Here is a 22,389-nt window from a genome sequence, read left to right on the forward strand (position 1 = left end):
GAACTCTTCGATTACCCGACCGGATTGCTTCAGCTTGCGTTAATGATATTAGCCGAGACAATTCTTTAGCGTGTGCTTTCTTTTCTTGATTATACACATCTTTTACGTACATGTATAGCTGATAGTTAATAATAACGACGTTAAATGTCTCGCTCCGCTTACGATTCGAATCGCTCGAAGCCGAAGTCGAAGCTGATCCGGCGGTGCTGGCTTTTTAAAGCTTGTTCTAGTATCGAGTAATCTTCGACTTGATCTTCATATCCAATATCGGAAGGATAGCTGGCCCTCGTGATTAACGGCGCTCTTAAGAATCTCGTAATCGAAGCTAAATATCTCGTAAAGCTTGCGGATGTTGTAAGTGCGGAAGTTAATAATAATAAGGCGGTTGATTGTCGCGAAGAAGTTCTAAAAGTGATTGTTTTTAATGCAGAAGAAGTCTATGTCCATTTCGTTAGGATCGAAGTAGGCGCGGGTGTTGGATTGGAGGATTGATAGGTCGAGGCCGAATAATCTCTATAAGAGCTGGTTAATCATTAGATATAGTCGAGGATGAAAGCAAGTACGTATTAGTAAGGCTTTTGCGGCCATCTTAAGAATCTAAGCGTTAAGTGTGGAGATGTGGAGAAGTAAAGATATAAAGATAATAGATAGTAATTTATTTCTAGAAGGCTAAAAGCTGTATATATGCTTTAAAGCAGTGTAGGTTGTGAAAGCGGAGTGATTATCAGACCAATTATTTTCACCGTTCGGTATTTCGATTACTTTCGTTTATTTGTTATGTTTATTTCTTTGTCATTTTCGTCGTGCTATTCTGTTGTTTTGGTCTTGCAATTCTAGTCTTTTTATTTTAGTCTTGTCAATCTGATCTTGTACTTTGGCCGTGTAATCCTAGTTCTGTCATTCTGGTCATATCAATTTGATTTTATACTCTGGCTGTATCCGGTCCTGTTATTTGGTCTTATTGTTTTGGCTTTGTAATTCTGGTCTTGTTGTTTTGGCCTTATTGTTTTGGCCTTACTATTTTGGTCTTGTAATTTTGGTCGTGTTATTCTAGCCCTGTTCTTATCATGTTGGTCCTGTCAGTCTGATTCTTGACTTTAACCGTGTAATTCAAGTCGTATTATTTTAGTCGTGTAAATCTCGCCCCTTAATATCGGTCTTATCATTTTAATCTTATTATGTTCGTCATGTTGTGTTCGTCGTGTTGTGTTCGTCGTATCGTGTCCGTCGTGTCGTGTTCGTCGTGTTCTTCTAAACAGCTGGCCAGGACCAATGCCGACGATAAAAACATCCTATCCCCCTTCGGAAATTCCGGTACAACTTTAATTATCAACCTCCTTTTTACTTTACGAGATACCTGCTAATAGTCTGACACTATTCCGCTCTTTAACTGGCCATTCGATTTCCGTACCGGCCCACTGCCCGTCTTAACAGAACCTATCTACATCAACTTAAAGCTCTTTAGCAACGAGCTCTACACGCTCCTAGCACTCCTCTCTTCTCCCAGGATCGACGACGGGATGACTTAGTACGGTGACATCGAAGGATGGTACAAGCTCCACTCTATCTACGTCTGGGCACCCTGGATTAGGATACCTCTTGGTCAGAACATCATGCCGCCCTTGGACTCTAGCTTATCATTCACGACCTAATAGAGGAAAAGATGGCAGCTATATGAAGATGTCGGTACGCATAAGCTTCCACATCCGCAAAGCCTCGAGTAGCAATCGAAAAGAGAGCTCCGGCGAGAGATAGTACTACTAAGGAACTTCCCGCTATAAGCATTGTGCTTGGTTCTCAGCCGAATACGACGGCTGATATTAAGAACCTCTTGAAAGATGCTTGTCGCTCTCATCCTTATATCTATTCCTCGAAGGGAAATCTATAGAAGAGTTTCTGCTGCTGCTATTGCGTTGCTTTTCTCGCAAGATTTCTAACTTTGGTCAGCTTCTTTTGCATCGCAACTTCGATGGTCTCGAGTCTCTTCTATCTTGTGCAGCTCGTAATGACCGTCACGCCGATAATTAACGCATGTATTTGCATTTTGATTATAACTTGAAAGGAACGAGGCGCATCTGACGTCCGTAAAGCGATATACATATCAGAAATCAATTAATGAATAGACCGTTTTCAACAGATGCCTCGAATAATCTCTATACCAGGTCTTACCTCGCTGCAAGAGCCGTCGACAGATACCACTAACTCCGTCACAGCTATTTCTGCAACACCCTTTTCATTGCCTTCGTCGGTAACTTTTATTACGCCGCCAGTCTTTCTCCCTTCGACTTGCCCGGTGGCATTCTACGTATCATCTGCCACATCTAGGACTTCGACCTCAACATCTATCGCCACGCCAGATGTTTCTTTATAGTCTTTATTATACGTTGCCTTGATATCCGGTGCTGGATTTTTAATATTCGTATATCTCCATCAAAGAAGCCGGATCTTATCGCATCTTATTCTTCTTACCTCGGACTTTGACGAGATCGTCGAAAACGATAAACTTCTACGGGCTGCATATACTATATTAGGCCCAGAGATGACGGACTTATAACGCTTGATACGAAAGACGAAGATGAAAAGGCTACGGAGATTAATGGCGTTAGAGGTTCGGAGAATAAGTGTTTATTTCAAGAAAAGATCTGGAAAATATGTATCGAAAGTATAGCTGAGCGGCTTATATAAATAAGGAAATGGTTTATCAGTACTTCATCATCCGTATTGAACGGTAACACGGGGAACAGAGATGAGTGAATGATTTCTTGCTTGATTGTTTGAACTTAAGGAGTGGCCTTCTATTTATACATCTGGAAAGGTCTTGATACGTGATAGGTCTATCACTTGAGCATATCTAATAATCAGCACTCCGTCGTGATTATCAGCTGCATTAGCTATTATTTATAGGCGCTCCATTTTAAGCGCTCCATCTTAAAGCGCCGCAGCGCCAGCAGCATGAGGGCTAGGAGCATCAAGGCCAGCAGCATCAAGGCCAGCAGCATCAGGGCTAGGAGCATCAGGGCCAGCAGCATGAGGGCCAGCAGCATAAGGGCCAGCAGCATCAAGGCCAGCAGCATCAGGGCTAGGAGCATCAAGGCCAGCAGCATCAAGGCCAGCAGCATGAGGGCCAGCAGCATAAGGGCCAGCAGCATCAGGGCTAGGAGCATCAGGGCCAGGAGCACGGCCGTCAACGACATGACCATCGCCGGCATAACCATCGCCGGCTTAGGCTTGCCCGGCTTGGGCTTCGCCGGCATAAATATCGCTAGCTCGAGCTTGCCGGCTTGGGCTTGCCCGGCTTAAACATCGCCGGCTTGGGCTTCGCCGGCATAAGCATCGCCGGCTTGGGCTTGCCCGGCGTGGGCTTCGCCGGCATAAACATCACTAGCTTGAGCTTGCCCGGCATGGGCTTCGCCGGCATGACCATCGCCGGCTTAGGTTTCCTGGGCTTCGCCGGTATAAACATCGCCGGCTTAAGCTTGCCCGGCACATCCTTCATCATCACGTCCAATAGCAGATATACTTAGAAATAAATAAAATCAAAACAAACAAAACATTCTCATCCATCTCCTACACCGGCAAAATAATAACCCGCGCCCGATGTCGCTTAACTTGACCCAGCCATAGCCTATCTGCAAGACCCTCCTTAATAGCGCAGCCATGCAAGCGTAAACCGTACGAAGAGACCGAACAAATGGAGGGTCTAAAGGCGTAACGGTTCGAAACCCGTGACTTTGCGACGAGCGATGGACTTACGCAGCCCTAGCTCCTTTAGCGGAGCCTTACGACCGTGGGGTGTTATAACCCGTGACGCGTTCGGACCTTGAGCAAAAGTGATCTCGAAATGCAAAAGGGAAAGTTGGAAATGGGAATGAAGTGGAAGAAACGAAGACTTGATTGAATGGCTTGTATGTTGTGGATTGTTGTTATGGTTGTTGCTGTGGATTGTTGTTGTAGTTGTTGCTGTGGATTGTTGTTGTGGACTGTTATCGTGGATTGTTATTGTTGTTATTGCTATTGTTGCTATCGAATATATAAGTGGGCCAGAATTTGCTTAGCGAAGGAAAATGGACAAAGGAAACAAGGACCGAGCAGAAGAGATCGCTCATCTTTGGAAATAGGAGCGAAATGGGAGGTTGATTCTTCCAAGACCAGGAAGCCACGAGAGTTCATGAGAGCCCTCTTGAAATGTGGCACGTGCTCTCAGCGCTGCTCGGAGCAAACCCCCTCGACAGAGATGTGCGGAGAAGAGAGGACAGGAGCGAGGGAAAGAAGAACGCGGGTCACACGGGATGCAAAGAGATCTTGCACAAGCAATAGATAAGCCGGTAAGGAGACAGACAGACGAAGAGATGTCAAGAAAAAAAGAAGGGAAAGGCGACTTGCGACTTATTAGATATAATCGGTTATACAAGCAAGCCGTAAGAAGTCATCTGAGGAGGAGAGATTATTGGGGATGGGAAGGAGAGCTGCATGCTGGTGCTAAGGCCGGCGTACCAAGTTTAGCCACCTCACTTGGAAACTTGGTGCAGACGGGGGGGCGGAGGTACAAGGCTGCTGATGCTGCTGATGCTGCTGATGCTGCTGATGCTGCTGATGCTGCTGATGCTGATAATGGATGTTGATGATTAATACTAGTAATAAATGCTGGCGGCGATGAATAGTGCCGATGGATGCAAGTGTTAAGTACCGGTGATGCATGGTCTCGAGGACATTTTGGATCCCGAGTGCAGAGTGCAGAGTGCAGAACGCAGAACGCAAACGCAAAACCCAGAAACCAGAACGCAGAACGCAGAACCCAGAACCCAGAACCCAGAACCCAGAACCCAGAACCCAGAACCCAGAACCCAGAACCCAGAACCCAGAACCTAGAACCCAGAACCCAGAACCCAGAACCCAGAACCCAGAACCCAGAACCCAAAATACAAAATACAAAACACAGAACACAGAACACAGAACACAGAACATAGAACACAGAACATAGAACACAGAACACAGAACACAGAACACAGAACACAGAACACAGAATACAGAACACAGAATACAGAACACAGAATACAGAATACAGAATACAGAATACAGAATACAGAATACAGAATACAGAATACAGAATACAGAATACAGAATACAGAATACAGAATACAGAATACAGAATACAGAACACAGAACACAGAACACAGAACACAGAATACAGAATACAGAATACAGAATACAGAACACAGAATACAGAACACAGAACACAGAATACAGAATACAGAATACAGAATACAGAATACAGAATACAGAATACAGAATACAGAATACAGAATACAGAACACAGAACACAGAACACAGAATAATACAGAACACAGAACATAGAGTAATATAGAACATAAAGTACAAAGTACAAAATACAGAACACAGAAGACAGGACACAGAACACAGAATAATACAGAACATAAAATATAGAGTACAAAACACAGAACACAAAAGACAGGACACAGAACACGGAAGACAGGACATTGAACACAGAATACAGAATACGGAACACAGAATAATATAGAACACAGAACACAGATTAATATAGAACACAAAACACAAAATAATACAGAGCACAAAATAAAAAATACAAAACACAGAACACAAAAGACAGAACACAGAACACAGAATACAAAATACAAAACACAGAATAATAGTGGGCCTTGACGACGCAAATACCAATGCAGAATGCAGAATCCCGAGTCCCGACAACTAATGCAGAATGCAGATTCCCGAGTACTGAATCCCAAATCCGAATGCAAAATCTGAGTATAAAACCTCGAGAATAAATCTAATGCAAATTATCTTTAATATTCAACTAAAGTAATTAAAATGGACAGGATTCGAAGGAAGTATTCCGTATAGATTGAATGACTTGCATTTTTCGGTGCTACGAAAACGGTCTGATTATGGACCAGAGCAACGCCAATGCTAGTTAATCCCTGCGTCTGCAGGGCTCACATACCACGTGCAGAATCCGAGTATGTAGTCCGAGTGAGAGAACAGAGTGCAGAATGCAGAGTGGCCGAATGTAGAAGTGCAGAAGTGCAGAAGTGCAGAAGTGCAGAAGTGCAGACTGCAAAGTGCAGAGTGTAGAAGTATAGAAGTGTAGAAGTGCAGAAGTGCAGAAGTGCAGAGTGCAGAGTATAGAAGTGCAGAAGTGCAGAAGTGCAGAAGTGCAGAAGTGCAGAATGCAGACTGCAGACTGCAAATGCATCATATTCCCGGACGAAGCCGGAGACTACATACTATTAAATACCAAGATCTACGACTGCGACTCCAGCTTCCGTGGCCAGCTTCAACCCGGAGAGTCAATCAAGAAGGGCTCGAAAGACTTTTATTTAACGGACCACAATCAATAGGGGAGTTCAAAGTCTTCTTAAATGCCTGCTACCCATAGGCATGCCTGATGCCTACCGAAAGCAACCTAAAACACCTCACCATCCTTTTTTTCTCTCGAAGCTTCCGTAACCGCCGGCCTAGCTTTGGAATCACCTACGGCGCCGAGGCTTGCGACATACTGATGCAACGCCTCACTTCAACCCAAAGCCCTATCATCAGATCCGCTGAACGCTACATAGATATACCCAAACTGGACCTGGTAGAGCGAAAGCAAGGCTTAAGGGTCTGCATTCGCCTCTAAATCGCCTCGGAACACCTTCAGGACACCTACACAGGATCCCAGGGCCGAACATCGATGTGCTTAAGTGGTGTTGGGCACCGGGGGGCAGTCCGCACGTAGCCAAGCCAGGCAGCTATAAGCTTCTGCGGGCTCGGTCCGTAAAGCTTCTTCCCTTTTTCAAGACCCAGAACCCACTTTTCCGTGCCGTATTCCTTGCTTTGTCAAGAGCCCCCTTACAATCTGATTCTTCTTTGCAGAGCGATACGATAAGGTACAACTTTTGCTAATAGTCCACGAGTTAGAGCCTCCGCAATTCCATAATCATGGCCCCGATAGCTATACGAGCTTCCAATGAAATCTGCGGGTACGGAGCAACGATGCCCACATTGATAGCACCGATATCGAAAGGCTGTGATTAGCACCGTTATAACGCCTGCGGATGCAGAGCAAGGCCTACGGATACAGAGCAAGGCCTGCGGATACAGAGTAAGGCCTGTGGATACAGAGCAAGGCCTGCGGATACAGAGTAAGGCCTGTGGATGCAGAGCAAGGCCTACGGATACAGAGCAAGGCCTGCGGATGTAGAGCAAGGCCTACGGATGCAGAGCAAGGCCTACGGATGCAGAGCAAGGCCTGTGGATGCAGAGCAAGGCCTGCGGATGCAGAGCAGGGCTTACGGATGCAGAGCAAGGCTTGCGGATACAGAGCAAGGCCCGCGGATACAAAGTAATGCCTGCGGATACAGAGTAATGCTTGCGGATACAGAGCAATAAAGACCTGATGGCACCGATCGGAACGCTATGATCAGCATCGATACCGAAGGGCTGTGATGCAAAGCAATCAAGACCATGTTAATAGCACTCATTGGAAGGCTATGATCAGTACCGATGGCCATCGGCACCGGTGCAGCGTATCTACGAGGGTGTAGATTACAGCGGGGGAGGCGGTCTCACAGCACCGACTACGACTTCTATAAAAGGCAAAGGAGTGGATGGAAGCTTTGGAATTAAAAGGTTGGGTCTATACGGAGCATGGAGCAAGTTTTTGCCCTCGTGGTTTTCCTGACTCGTTACTCCAATGGGCATATACGGAAGGTTTTACGGAAGTATAGGGAAAGGACTTGTCTTCACGAGGGCGTGAAGTATAAGAGGGCGAATTGTGTTACGGGGCGCAATACGTGCCCAAGCCAGGCAGCTAAAAGCTTATGCAGGCGCGGCAGAGCTTTTTGTTTTGAAGAATCAGAACCTTTTTTACCGTGCCCTATGCCTTGCTTTATCAGTGACACCCTTACAGCAAAGGAAGAATGCTGGAGTACAATAAAACAATCTCGAGTGCAGGACCTGAGTCCGAGTATAGAGTACAAGTCCGAGTGTTACTATTGTTATTATTATTGTATTTACTAACGTCGGGCGGGTAGCAAGGGAGTCTGCCGCCCTGGGACCTCCTATAGCATCGGGTACGGCGACGTGTTAAGGTAAGGAATTACATACAAGAAAGAACGCCCCAGAAAGCATTTCAAAATGATACAATAAGCTGTACTGCTATCCACTGCGCTTTTATTTTATAGATAAAATAGATTGTCAAAAGAGAATAGAGTTTTGCCGTATTTTTTGATGTAAATAAGACCTGGGTAAGCCGTGGCCGTACTGACCCTTATCCTCGGGCCCTAACCAGCGCTCCAGGCTGTCCCTCCAGCGTCTAACGTGCACGATAAGGGTCGACAACGGCGTGAAATGGCCGGGCGACTTGCAGAGAATGATAAATAAAGCAAGTATCAAAATCTCCAGCTTTGAGCCGACAAAAGGCTCGATTCCGTCTTAGGATGTTGGATTCTGCTTATGAAGTTATCCTTTTTCTCGCTTGTCAGATATAAGCAAATCTCAGTCCTGATAGTATTATTAACAACTTTACGAGTTCGCGTCCAACCAATCCGAAAACAATACTATTAGAACTCTCTAATAATTTTATGCAATCCTGCTGAATCAGATATGTATTAAGATGTTGTATTGTGATATGATAATTGACGAGGAAAGGCTTGGATTTTAATGAGGGCGGCGGAATTCCAAACTTTTACCGTAATGTTCTTCATCTTGACCCACTTTATATTGCATTACGGAATCGTACGGTAATTATGATTTTCAAATGTATTATACTTCTAGGATGGTTTTATAAGACATGATTAACAAATTTGGTTTTATTTTGATGAAGGGATTTTTTTTTTTAAGGCGAGAAAGCAGAAGGCGCCGCAGCTGAATTAAGATCGCAGTGTTATCAGAATCGGAAAACGATCAGAACCAAGGCCGGACCGAGGTCAGCTATGATAGTAAATAATAGTATGCATAAGGAAAACGCTCAAAACCAAAGTCTCAAACTCTATATACAAATTCAGCTCGTCAATATAATATAATAATATGAAGGGAAGGTTCCTTTGGATTGAAAAGGCACTACGCTGCTCCCCTCCTTCGAAAAATAAAAGCAAGACCCTACGGATAGCATAGTGACTTTTGCTACGTTTTGGCTCGTGCCACCCTTAAAATCCTGCCCTTATTCCAAGGGGGAAGAAGATACATTCCGTACATATTACTATATATGACGGGCCGGCCCGCTGCAGCTAAGGTGCGACGTGCAACAAAGAATCCATGCTCGTTGCGGGCAACATAAATCTTACGGATCCACATCATATAGCAGCTCAGCTCTTGCAGAAATCCAAAGTGAAAGAAAAATCAAAAGGACGGAAAAAAAGAGTAGCCAGATCCTATAGCCAAGCACGATTACCTTAAATTTAATTCGAAAGAAATTGATTTGATTTGCCTCACAAGTCGGTACCATCGACCCGCACACTTTGCGACCCGGAATACGATTATCAAAACACTTATTAAATCACAGCTTCATTTATTGCGAATCGAACAATTAAAAAGTAATGAGAATATAGTTAAAAACTGTCCTACATACTTAAGTTTTACTCGTCCTCTTCGAATATCTTAACAAATATAACTCCGATTGGAAAAAACGTTATGTAAATAGATAGGAAATCATCTAATTTATTCTAACACATAAGGCAATAATTACTAAATAAAAGTTGATCGTGATGCACGTATACCTTTGATATATTTTGATAGAAGTCCGACTTTCGTATTCTTCACTTATTTTAGTATTTACACGGCAACACTGACATCTGTACGCTAATAAAACAGTACCAAGATCAGTAATTATCGTAACTTATCGTACCTTTCCTCGCCATCGACTCTTGACGCACTGGTCATGCTCAAAATTGCTATTACGTAAAGCCAAGTCATCATCGCTACCTTGTTTATCGTCTTCGGAATCGATTCAATCGCTATTTGGATAGCCTTGGTGTCTGGCTTCCAAGCTCAAAAAAGGCATTGTTGACTCTCCTCGCTTGGTCAGCGCACGGACTCACATTTTTGAAAAGTAAACCAAAGTATTGTGTTTATTACTTTACCACAGCACAATAACAGACTAACTGCACATAATTCAAGTAGCATTAAATTCATTAATATTAAAATCATTACGACAAATATTTCTATACAGAACTATATACGATATGACCAGTGGTTATTTTTCTAACGATTTTATAAAGGCAAATGTAAGTGTCCCGGGTCGGCGATGCCGACTTGCTATATTAAGTCGGTAATTTTTTTTCGAATTATATTTAAGGTAATCGGCGATTGGTCTGAATAACAGCTGGCCAGATTAAGTATACATTTGAATCTCCGAGTACAACCGGCTACCCAGCCTTTCCCTCTTGCCAGAATCTCCTATCCGGATCGTTTTTCTAGCTATTGATCGACCCGACCCGACCCGACCCGACCAGCCAGCCAGCCAGTTAATACGCGGACCGTAGCGTGGCTGTCTTAAAATTGCGACGTGCAACAAAAGCCCGAAGTTCGGATCTGCACCGCCCGTTCAAGCTGCCTCATAGCCGTCTCGTATCGGGCCGTACCCGTCCGCAGCATTGGTCCGTCTACTAACGTAATATCTGGCCCGCCTTTAAAACCCGTGGGCATAGTGATAAGCAAAGTCAGCCAGAATTTACTTGGAGTACTTTGGGCACTTTTTTCTTTCGTATATATATACATATATATATTTATATATAAATATATATACATACATACATACATACATACATATATACATACATATATATATACATATACACACATATATATATATATTTATATATATATATACATATATACATATATACATACATACATAAATACATACTTATATACATACATATATATGTATATATATATAATATAAATATATATACACAAATATGTATCTATATATATATATATATATATATACATACATATATATATATATATATATATATATATACACACATATATATATATATACAATATACATATATACATACATATATAAACACATACCTATATATATATATATATATATATATATATATATATATATATACAAATATATATCCATATACATATATACATACATACATATATACATATATACATACATACATATACATACACACATATATATATATATACTTATATACATATATTTATACATACATATATATATAAACACATACTTATATATATACATATATATATAAGGATATATTTATATACATACATACATATATATATATATATATATATACATATATATATACATACATATATATACATATATATATATATAAATACATACATATACGTACATAAACATATATATATACTTATATATATAATAAGTTCTTCATCTTCATCTAGGTATTATATCTTCATTCAAGATTTGCATTTCTATTTAAGCTCTTCATCTTTATTCAAGTTCTGCATCTCTATCTCAGTTCTATATCTCTTTCATCTTCTATCCTTTATCTCTATCTTCCGGTCTCCATCTTTATTCTCCATCTCCTTTTTAAGCTAAAAAAACCATAATCTTTTATTATGATTGTTCTCGACGACCAAGTTTCAGGAGCCCTTGCCGACAGCAAGAGTATGAATTGGCATACGCACCTCCTTTGTGCCCGCGCCCATCGCTAACAAGCCCGGCTCGCTATAAACAAGCATATGTCCCCTTTCATCTTTAAATCCCTGTCTTTCCGCAAACTTATACCGCCGCCTCCAGCTTAAGACTCGTGCACGTGTTGATCCCTCCTTTACGCTCCTTCGCAAACTATCACCCGCTAGCAGATATTTAACTACGAGAAGCGAACGCCAGTTGATTGCCTTCCCTAGCAGCAATGATTAAAAGTCAGGCAATAGAGTTGGAATGACCGCCGAATACGTCGATGCTCAGCAATACTAAAAACATCAGCCGCTGATCTGCAACTTGGTGACACCCTAGCAACCCGGGATACTCCTATGAAAACTATTAATACAATGTAATACAAAGATGATTCTATGCTTAGAAGACATCGCTTTACAGAAATGAGCTATAGGTATAAAAATGCATTTATTTTCGTAACTTCAACCATTGCGATATAATAAAAAGTTAATGCGCTAGGTCGGTGCGCCAGGTCTGGACACCCAGTACCTCGGAACACTCCATTCTCTCATCATAACAACTGATACAAATACAATACAAAAATATCATCATGCTGACAGAATATCGCTTTACAAATGTGAGCTGTGAATACAAATATGCATAGATTTTTGCAAGTCCAAACATTACGATGTCGTGCAAATATCGCGGAACTCTGTCTCTACTTTTAAACAATCAAATATTACTTGTCCGATCTGATTTTCTCAACAACTACAGATTCAATAGTAAGAAAAAAATGATGCACGAGTATTTAACTATGATTTATATTGTATTATAAGGACGAGTTATTATTGAATAATAATTGGTGGTAAAGAAAATGTTTTTGGAGGAGTCTGATTTCGTGTTCTTCGTCTTGGATATACGCCAAGCTTGGATAGCGCACGGACTTGTGATGTCGTGAAATTCGACTTTCATTACTTAAATCTAACACTTTAACTATGCAACTATATGTAATCAAGATGGTCTTAGTTGATTTGAATCAAAATTAATACGGTGTATTTTATTGCATAGAAGTAATTACGACACGATGGGTGGTTGATTTTCTATCGATTTAATAAGGACGATAGTAAGTAGCTCGCTTCAATGATGCCGATAAGGCCGCGGCGAATCGTTTTCTTTAACCGACGATTATGACTTGTCCGATCTGATTCTTTTAATAATTATAAATCCAATCGTAAAAAGAAAATGATGCGCGAGTAAGCAGTTACTGGTTGTCTTATAGTGTAAAAAAAGATATATATCAAATAATTATTTGTGGTAAAGATAATGTATTTTTAAAAGAAGTCAATCTGATTTTCGTGTTCTTCGGCTTGGACACGCCAAGCTCAGATGGCGCACGGGCCTAGAACATCAAAAAGTAATGTTTTTACTAGTTCACCTCAACACCATGATAAATAATTAAATATTATCAGAAGTGTACTGACCAAATATAATTGAAATTAATAAAGCCTACTCTCTGATACAAGAGTAGTTACGACACAATAAGTGGTTGATTCTCTATTGATTTCAAGAGGGCGAAAATAAGTGCGCTTTCCTTTGGACGTGCCGACCTTGCTGCGCCGGGTCGCAATAATACTTGAGGCAATTATTACTTGTTTGAGCTGATTCTCTCAACAATCATAATTCCAATCGTGAAAATTAAATGATGCACGAGAAGATAATTGAAAGTTCTATAATGTCATACAGGGAAGTCTTTATAAAATAATAATTGATGGTAAAGGAAATGTATTTTAAGAGGAAGTCCGATTTTCCGATTCTTCGGCTTGTACACGCCAAGCTTAGATAGCGCACGGACCTAGAACATCAAAAAGTACGAATTCTCATCATTTCAATCCAACACCTTAACAAGAGAACCAGATGGAATCCGCATTTTTTTGATCAGTTATTATTAATATCAGCAGGGTGTATTTTTCGATACAAGAATAACTACGATATGACGAGGAATTGAGTTTCTATGAATTTTATAAAGACGAAAGTAAGTGTTCCACTCTGGTCGTGCCGACTTTGCTGCGCCAGGTCGGATTTTCTACTGCAGTTCTGTGCCGCATAACAGCACCTTTTCTCTTCGTCGCTCGCCCTTCCGACTGCTGCTTCGTTAATGCAAAGCTTTAATTAATGATTGCACGTCGCAACTGTTCGGCAGCCGAGCAATACTTATCCTTTTCTGAAAAATCAAAGCAAGATCCTAAAGGACTTATTGCGCCGACGCCTCGTCCGAGTTGGGTCGGCGAAGCAACTCCCGACCTTTAAGGTAGCACGGGTAGATTTTCGCTGAATTCTAACCCGTGCAGCCAACTATTTACTTGTCGATTCGCAAACCAAAAATATCGGTTTCGGCTTATCCATCTGCTTAATCTTCTGTACTCATCATCTACCGGTACCCACCCAGCTCCATCTACAACTCAGCATCTTCGTCAATTGCCTTACTGACTCACCCATTCAGCTCTCTTTACGATTCAGCATCTCGTTGTCTGCTCTACGACTGACTCACCTATTTAGCTCCATTCATGATTCAGCACCCCCGACACTTGCCCTCCGGCTCGCCTGTTTTTAAATACTTACGAAAGGAAATGAAGGATTAGAAGGTTCAACGTTGGTCCGATGCTCGACCGATTTAGCATACGGGCAAGGCAGCTAGCTAACTCGACAGCTGCTCCGTCCCGCCCTGCTCCGTCCCGCTATGCCCAGCCTTGGCGCCCCGCCCTGCCTTGGCCCGCTCTAGGCCTCCTCGCCCCGCTTACCCGTTGGTAATACTAGCTGCCGACTGGCTGACTAATAGCTAATTGATCGATAATCGTCCATCTACTCGACCGTCCGCACCACATTCTGCCTAACTCTCTTTTGTGGTGTTCCTTTGGCGAGAGACCTCTTTTTACTGTGATCTATCCTATCCGTAAGGGGAGGGCGCAGACGACAGTCGCTCTCGCTGCAGAACTTTGAATTGCTTTCTAGGGCCTTCTTGTATGTAACTCCTTAGCTTAGCACGTCGCCGTACTTTATAAAAAGTCCCAGGGGGGCAGGCTTCGCCTGCTACCCGCCCGACGTTAATAAATATCAATAAATACAACAACAACAACAAAATCCGCACCACGTCCCGTCCATCCGTCCGATTAGACCCGTTCGATTAAACCCGTTCGATTAGACCCGTACAGGCTGACCAAACAGACTAGCAATTCCCGTCCCGTAAGATGAAACTTGACGGCTGACAGCGGAAGCTATACGGCAAAGGCACGTGGCCATCTGCTACCAGCCGAAATCCTCGAGTCGGTCCATCACCGACTATATCCCGGTCTCTAATATGCTTCGTTTGTTGCCGCACCGAGGAATCTCTATCTCTTATTTCTCTCTTTCTTTTGCTATTACATTGCTATACTTTTATACTCTTATATATTTATGCATATATATATATATATATATATACATATATATATATATATATATATACATACATACATACATACATACATACATACATACATACATACATATATACATACATACATACATACATACATATCTTCTTATTGTCTCTTTCTTATTTTCTTTTCTTTCTCTCTCTCTCTCTCTCTCTCTCTCTCTCTCTCTCTCTCTCTCTCTCTCTCTCTCTCTCTCTCTCTCTCTCTCTCTCTCTCTCATACACACACACATACAAACGCTGCAAATTGCTGCACGTATCCATCTGTTTCCGTTCCTCCCCTTACTTTCCTCTCGTCTCTCCGTTTGCTATGTCGGCCTCAGATCAAATCAGATCAGGCCAAGCCAGGCCCAGCTAGGCTATAACCCACGACATCTCCTTCTCTTCCTCTTCTTTCTTTGATTCACTCATTCCATCCTTTCAACCTCTTCTTCCTCCTCTTCTTTTGCCCTTTGCGCCTTGCTTACAATGTCGGAACCACCGGGAGCTTTTGAGCTCGAGTGGACCAACCACGGCCTCCTATCCTTAACCTCCTCTGCCCTCGGCTCTGGACTTGAAATGCCGCGAGAATCGCAGTCTTTCGCGCTTCGGTGGACAAACCATGGCCTCCCGACAAACCATGGCCTCCCATCTCCAGCTCGGCTTCGATCGCGTCGTCCATTCAATGCAAACGCGCTAGACGACGAGCATCAGGATCTGGATCTGATGCAAGACGACGATATCAAGGATCTTGACCTCACGCGGAGCCATGATGTTGAGGATCCCAATCTCGCGCAGTCTCAATTCAATCCTTTATTGACTACTAGACATCACACACAACTAGATCTTTCTTGGACTCGGAACGGCGATATCAAGGATCCCAATCTCACTCAAGACTCCGATGACAAGCATCCTCACCTCGCTCAACACGACGAGCAAAACGGTTTTGATCTTGTTCAGGACCACGAGCATATGGATCTCACTTTCGGATCCGACTCCGACGAAAAGGATTATTATCTTACGCAAAACGACGAAAATAAGGATCCCAATCTCACACCCGCTCTCACTCCCTCTTCGATCCTCACTTCGTCCTCAGCTCTCACCCCTGGACCCTTCGATCATGCCATGCCCTACTGCCAGCCCAGGTTCCAAATTTCTCCTGACTTCTGGCCCGGCCTTGAGCATCTTCGGCATTCAACAAAGCCTTCTGCTATCGCTGCTTATACCCCTCCAGGTCGAGGTCGTCCAAGTGCCGCGCCAGACATGGGACCTGATCCTCGATTAAACCGGACAAATACTTCCAATCTCGCTTTCGAAGACCTATACCATATTCCACCTCCTGGACCCTACACCTTCAATACCGAGCATACCGTCAGTCCTAGCGTGCTGGCTATCTATCGACCCCCTAGGCCACGACCGACGGCGAGATCGCCACCGCCAGGATCATTGCCACCACCGAGATCACCACCATCACCACCATCGAGACCATCTTCATCAGCATCATCGTGGCTGATACCAACACCATCATCACCGCTACCGCCAAGATCCCCTTCACCAACACCATCATGGCCGCTCCGAACACCGTCGTCACCACAACTAGAATTCTCGCCAATACCCACACTAGCACCATCATCACCGACACCGACACCGACCTCATCACCAACCTTACAACCGCTCGAATTCTCATTACCGCTCGGAGTCTCGCTAATACCTTCACTCCCACCATCAGCATCACGACCGCTCGGACTCTCACCATCGATCGAATGCTCACCACCGCTCGGATTCTCGCAAACACTAGCACTCTCACCATCCGTACTCTCACCACCAGCATCACAACCACTCGAATGTTCACAAGCGCTAAGATTCTCACCACCCCTCAGATTATCGTCAACATCAGCAATCTCACTACCAACACTCTCACCAGCACTCCCTTCACCAGCATCACAACCGCTCGGATGCTCGCCACTATCACCCCCACCACCAATATCACAACCACCCCCCTCTCAACCCCGTTCCATCACCAGAATCGTCGTAGAGGTAACGTAAGCATATCCCTTTCCACTTTCTATCATAATCCATCTCTCCCTTCTCGCGTACCCCACCTTCATCCTTTTCTTTATGCATACATACATACATACATGCATACATGCATACATACATACATATATACATACACACTTATATAACTAACTTTTCCTTCGCTTTCTCCTCCTTCCAGCCCAGGCAGAACATGGTGGGCCCCAGGCTGGCGCGCCGGACCCGACGGAAAGCCGATGCAAGTATCGAGCGGCGGGCACGGAGCATCTCTCGACCAAAAGCCGCAGCGGCCATCTCGCAAGCGTAAAGCGAAGACGGGGGCGAAGGCGGAGTAGAAGGCGGAATAGAATCAAAGGAACAGCGATAACGACTACGAATGCAGAGTTTATCTCGAGTTGTTTAATGGGTTTCGATGAAAGATGGATAGCGAAATTGATAGATTAGTATTAGTGAATGGATGAATAGATGGTATTATTTTGGAGAAGTAGTATTTCGCACCAAAACTAAAGGTTAGCACTCCGAAAAGAAAAATCAATACTAGCCGGTGTTTTTTAATTCTATCTTCGAGAAAATGATTAATTCAAACCCCCCTCAACATTAATCGTCGGATACCTTGAATTTAATTTATAAAAAATCCCTACCTGGCGCAGCCAGCTCGGCACCACCAAGGCGGGACAGTAAAATTTGCTTCTTTATAATAAATAGAAAATCAACCAATTAGTATATCGTAATTATTTTTGTATAGAAAGATGCATCGTATTAAGTTTGATATTAATCAATTAATCAAGTCTTAATTACAAATTATTATTCCTTTATTGTATTGAGTTAAAGTAGTAAAATAAGTACTTTTGATATGTACTTTTCGATCTCATTAATGCGTATATATCAGAACTGCCGGGTATATACTAGAATAAGCGAGGACTACGAAAATCGGACTTACATTTCAATGTAGTAGATCACTATAAATGAATGCATTTTTATAATTTTGATTCACGTTTGTAAAGCAAACTTTTTTATGCATATAAAGATTTTTTTTTCTCTTCTTTATGTAAATAGTTGTTGTTCAATAAGTGGTATACCGTTACTGTCCCGCCTTGGTAGTGCCGACTTGCTATAGCAAGTCGGTCAATTCTTTCGAGTTGAATTTCAGGGAAACCGACGGTGAAGAATTAAATCTGCTCATTTACTACGGTATAGGCCTAAGTATTACCACTCGAGGGTAGGGAAACCAGGAGGTTTAAAGTGGAAACTAAACTTTTGAGGCACCATCGAGGGGTAGTACTTAGGCTTGTACCGTGGGTATTTATTTACCTTTCAAAGCTTATGGTTGTAAAAGTATAACCTGTCAAATGTAAAGAGTTCTGGTACGAAATAAAATTTTATTCATTAGCAGTAAGAGGTGACTGTATCAAAAGCTAGTCTGTACAACTGTCCCCTCTTTGATGGCATCAGCCAGCAAGCTAATAGATATACCCAACTCCACTTCCATCCACAAAATCCACTTATCCATTGTTATACTAGCAACACTAGCCATACTAGTCACATCATCCAGTTCTAATCCCAACCTCCTTCGCTAATCTTCTTTATCTTTAAGCCCTTTTATTCAGCTGGTTTCTCAACTGCATACTTCTGAAACCCCTCGCTGAAGCGAGGCTTGTATTCTTTGACCTTTCTCCGAGCGCAGGCCGGGCTGCTGCCGTTGTCGTCGTTGCTACTGCTCCTTGGGGGATCGAGGTCCCGTGTCGTGTCGGCATGCCCAACGCCGGAACTTGATGCAGAGCCGATACGCCCTCGGGCTCTGCTGACGAGCCATGCCGACCCTGCATCAACTTCCGTCCCATCATTAGAGTTGAGAAGGTCTTCGGAATATCTGCAGAAGGGGAAGCCGGGTGTATAAAAGGTTTCTGGGACGTCCCGAGGACGGCAGTGTGGGCAGGCTGAGCTGGGAGGGCAGGTAAGGCGGACTCGACTGGGAGGGCAGGCTGAGCGGATTCGACTGGGATGGGAGGCTGAGCGGACTTGACTGGCAGAGCAGGCAGAGCAGACTGGGCTGGCAGGGCAGGCTGAGTGGATTCGACTGGCAGGGCAAGCAGAGCAGACCGGGCTGTAAGGGCAGGCTGAGCGGACTCGACTGGCAGAGCAGGCAGAGCAGACTGGGCTGGCAGGGCAGGCTGTGCGGATTCGACTGGCAGGGTAAGCAGAGCAGACTCGACTGGCAGAGCAGGCAGAGCAGACTGGGCTGGGAGGGCAAGCTGGGTGGATTCGATTGGCAGGGCAAGCTGAGCGGACTCGACTGGCAGAGCAGGCAGAGCAGACTGGGCTGGCAGGGCAGGCTGAGTGGATTCGACTGGCAGGGCGGCAGACTTTGCTGGAAGGGCGAAAGACTCGGCTAGGAGGGCAGGCTGGGTGGATTCGATTGGGAGGGCCGGCTGAGCGGATTCGACTGGTAAGGCAAGCAGCGCAGACTGGGCTGGGAGGGCAAGCTGGGCGGATTCGACTGGGAGGGCGGCAGACTTTGCTGGAAGGGCGAAAGACTCGGCTGGGGGGGCGGCAGACATGTCGCTAGTGAATCCTGTCCAAATCAGCAATCCAGCAAGTCAACCCTGGAGAAAGACAAGATAAACGAACCAGCGTTGTCAAGTTCGAGGGACTTTCTTTTCGTTTCGGCTTCAACCATTACCTCTGTATCCATCTCCTCTCTCTGCACACCCTCCATCGTATCCTCCTCCCTCTCCTCCTCCTCCTCCTCTTCTTCTTCTTCTTCATCTTCATCGACCCTCTCCTCTTCTCTTATCTCGGCCCTTGTTCTTGGTCTCAATCCTCTCTCTCCTCTTCCACTCCTCATGTCGTCTTCGCTTCCTCTTCTCTTGGTCTTCGGTTTCTTCGCAGAGGGCTCGGTCGACGCTCGCCGTCCATCAATTCTCTCCTTCTCTCTCAACCTTTTGTTGTTCGTGATCATACTAGCGTACATCCGTAGCATTCCAGTCACGGGCACTATATTCTCTTCGTCTATCAATGCGAACCCTTGAAAGCCTTCTATGCATTCTGCGATGGCTCTGTCGACCTTCTCCTTGTTGGGAGAGCAGTTCAAGCGAGCTTTGCCGAGACCCACGAGGTGGGCGAGGAAGACTTGCTGCATCATCATCTTGACCTCTTCGAAGGCTTCTTCGTTGATGCCGAGGAGTTCGCGGAGCGATTGGTGATCATAGTAGGGCATTTTGGTGATGTAGAGGCGGTGGCAATGACAGTGATGATGGAAGAAACAGTGGTAGTAGCAGTGACAGTGAAAGTGACGATGGCAGAGACGATGGCGGAGACGATGGCAGTGACAGTGACAGTGACAGTGACAGTGACAGTGACAGTGACAGTGACAGTGACAGTGACAGTGACAGTGACAGTGAGGCAGAGGCAGAGTTGACGGCGGCGATGTGATGGCTGGTGACGATGATAGTAGATGGTTGACAGCAAGAAACCGATTCTGATCAAGTAGGGAGCACGTGATCAAAAGAGAATGATGATTCAGGAAAGTACCTCGCGCAGGAAGGAGCCGTCCACGACCGGATGCTTATCCCGCGGATCAGAAGATCTGCGCTCTGCGCTCTGCGCTTTTTTTATTATTTTTTCATTTTACTATGGCCATTCAAATATTTAAAATCGTCTATCCATTTCATTTTAATTCCTTAATTCGGCCATCCGTTCTCGATGCTCAGCTTCTTCTCGGCAGGAGGCATGCAAGTGATCTTCTGAGGTATAGATAAGAGACCATTCTTCGAGCATGCTCGAGCTGGGCATATTGAATTCTATATTATAATATTAAAGATTTCGTAATAATGCAATAATTGTTAGTAGCATTAATTCTTGAAAACTCGCTTGAAATGTTCATAATAGCGAAGATAGCCGAGCAGGAGTCCGGCTTCTGCGCCTGTTTTCAAGCGATTTTTCAGAAAATTTTCGAGTTCTAAGAGACCTTCTCTCGCGGATTCGGTTCTGCAAACTCTGCATTGCTACCTTGGACGGTATTTATATATAAGTATCCTGGATAAAAAGCAGTCCGTATTAGCATGTTAGACAAGCATCTCTACATCTGCATTTTTGTGCAGATAGCAATATAAAAAAAAAAAAAAAAAAAAAAAAAATTCTAGGGCATTACCCCGGCATCTCCATCAGCAAAGCATTCTGCATTGGCATTTTCTCGTATATGGGTATATCTTGCATCAGCATATTAGCGAGCCATTTCTTCTTCCTTCAGTCTCCCTTGTACTTGAGTACCATCGCCGGGTTGGGCCCGTCCTCCAGCTTGTCCGTAGCCATAAACAGCATACAGCTCTTGCCCACGCATTCTTCCGCGCATCCCCAATCGTGCCCCTCTCCGACCGGTATAGAGACCATTCGCTCCATGCACAACCATTGCTCCGTCAAGCCCGGGTAATGGTGGATTTTCTCCAGAATTACGTCCCATCTAGGGACCCGGCACACGTAGCTGGCGGCTTCTCGGTGCAAGCGCTAGAGAAAGGGATGAGCATGTACAAACAGAAGAAAGTGGGAGAGATGGGGCAGAAAATACCCTGGTATCCTCAGGAGTAACATATCTCTGATGAGGCGTAAAAAGCTGCATATCGAAGGACAAGTCTGCTGAATACGTGGTCCAACGTTGCTGGGCCAACTCAATCTCAAGCTTCCTCTTCTCTTTCCTCAAGGCCGCATTCTCGGAGTCCAAGGATTGGGCTTGCTGGAGGGCGGCTATCATAGCAGGCTAGATCTCGAAGTTAGCCAAAGGGTACGGAAGCGGATGCGGAACAGGATGCATGAATATGGATACGGATACATAGATAAGCCTGGATATATAAATGGACATAAAAATTGAAATGTAGATCGGTATAAGAAGGAGAATGAAGGGAAGGTAAACATACCCATTGATCTGATAAAGGCATTAAATTATTAATTAGGTCTTGGTTGTTCATTTTTTGATATGATTCGGATTTCTGTCCAGGTCCTGGTTCTAGTTATTTCGTCGATTTCCAGGCTGCAGAACTACGGATGCAGAAAATAAATTGAATTACGCGGTGTGGGTCACGTGGCGATCCAGGACAGGAATTATTTTCTTCATTACAGCTGATAATTAATGCATGGAATATTAATAAATCTATTTTCATGCTCGGCCTAAGTAGATGAAAAGCAGCATAAAGTCGTTATAAATTTCTTCTGCTGGCGATGCCGAGACTGGCCGGCGATGCAGAACATGGCTGGTTCTGCGAAGCTTAGC

The 22,389-nt window shown here is 44.0% G+C and overlaps 3 protein-coding genes across 3 annotated transcripts; 1 reads left to right on the forward strand and 2 right to left on the reverse strand.

The window, feature by feature from the left end:
- Positions 1-15,578: 15,578 nt before the first annotated feature.
- L3040_008778 (uncharacterized protein) lies at positions 15,579-17,433 on the forward strand (the record flags this gene model as incomplete). Its single annotated transcript, XM_066155565.1, has 3 exons — positions 15,579-16,460; positions 16,517-17,131; positions 17,308-17,433. The coding sequence occupies 3 exons, from the start codon at positions 15,579-15,581 to the stop codon at positions 17,431-17,433; spliced, it is 1,623 nt and encodes a 540-aa protein (XP_066010317.1).
- A 1,282-nt stretch (positions 17,434-18,715) lies between these two features.
- L3040_008779 (uncharacterized protein) lies at positions 18,716-20,343 on the reverse strand (the record flags this gene model as incomplete). The annotated part of the gene is made up of 3 exons (XM_066155571.1): positions 18,716-19,698; positions 19,755-19,780; positions 20,096-20,343. 3 exons carry the CDS (start codon positions 20,341-20,343, stop codon positions 18,716-18,718), a joined length of 1,257 nt encoding a protein of 418 aa, XP_066010318.1.
- Positions 20,344-21,289: 946 nt separating this feature from the next.
- L3040_008780 (uncharacterized protein) lies at positions 21,290-22,087 on the reverse strand (the record flags this gene model as incomplete). The annotated part of the gene is made up of 4 exons (XM_007297587.2): positions 21,290-21,334; positions 21,396-21,629; positions 21,691-21,879; positions 22,037-22,087. The coding sequence occupies 4 exons, from the start codon at positions 22,085-22,087 to the stop codon at positions 21,290-21,292; spliced, it is 519 nt and encodes a 172-aa protein (XP_007297649.2).
- Between the last annotated feature and the right edge of the window lie 302 nt (positions 22,088-22,389).

Source organism: Drepanopeziza brunnea (assembly GCF_022702325.1).
Source record: "Drepanopeziza brunnea f. sp. 'multigermtubi' strain 214-2 chromosome Unknown ctg17, whole genome shotgun sequence".
Lineage (NCBI taxonomy): Eukaryota > Fungi > Ascomycota > Leotiomycetes > Helotiales > Drepanopezizaceae > Drepanopeziza > Drepanopeziza brunnea.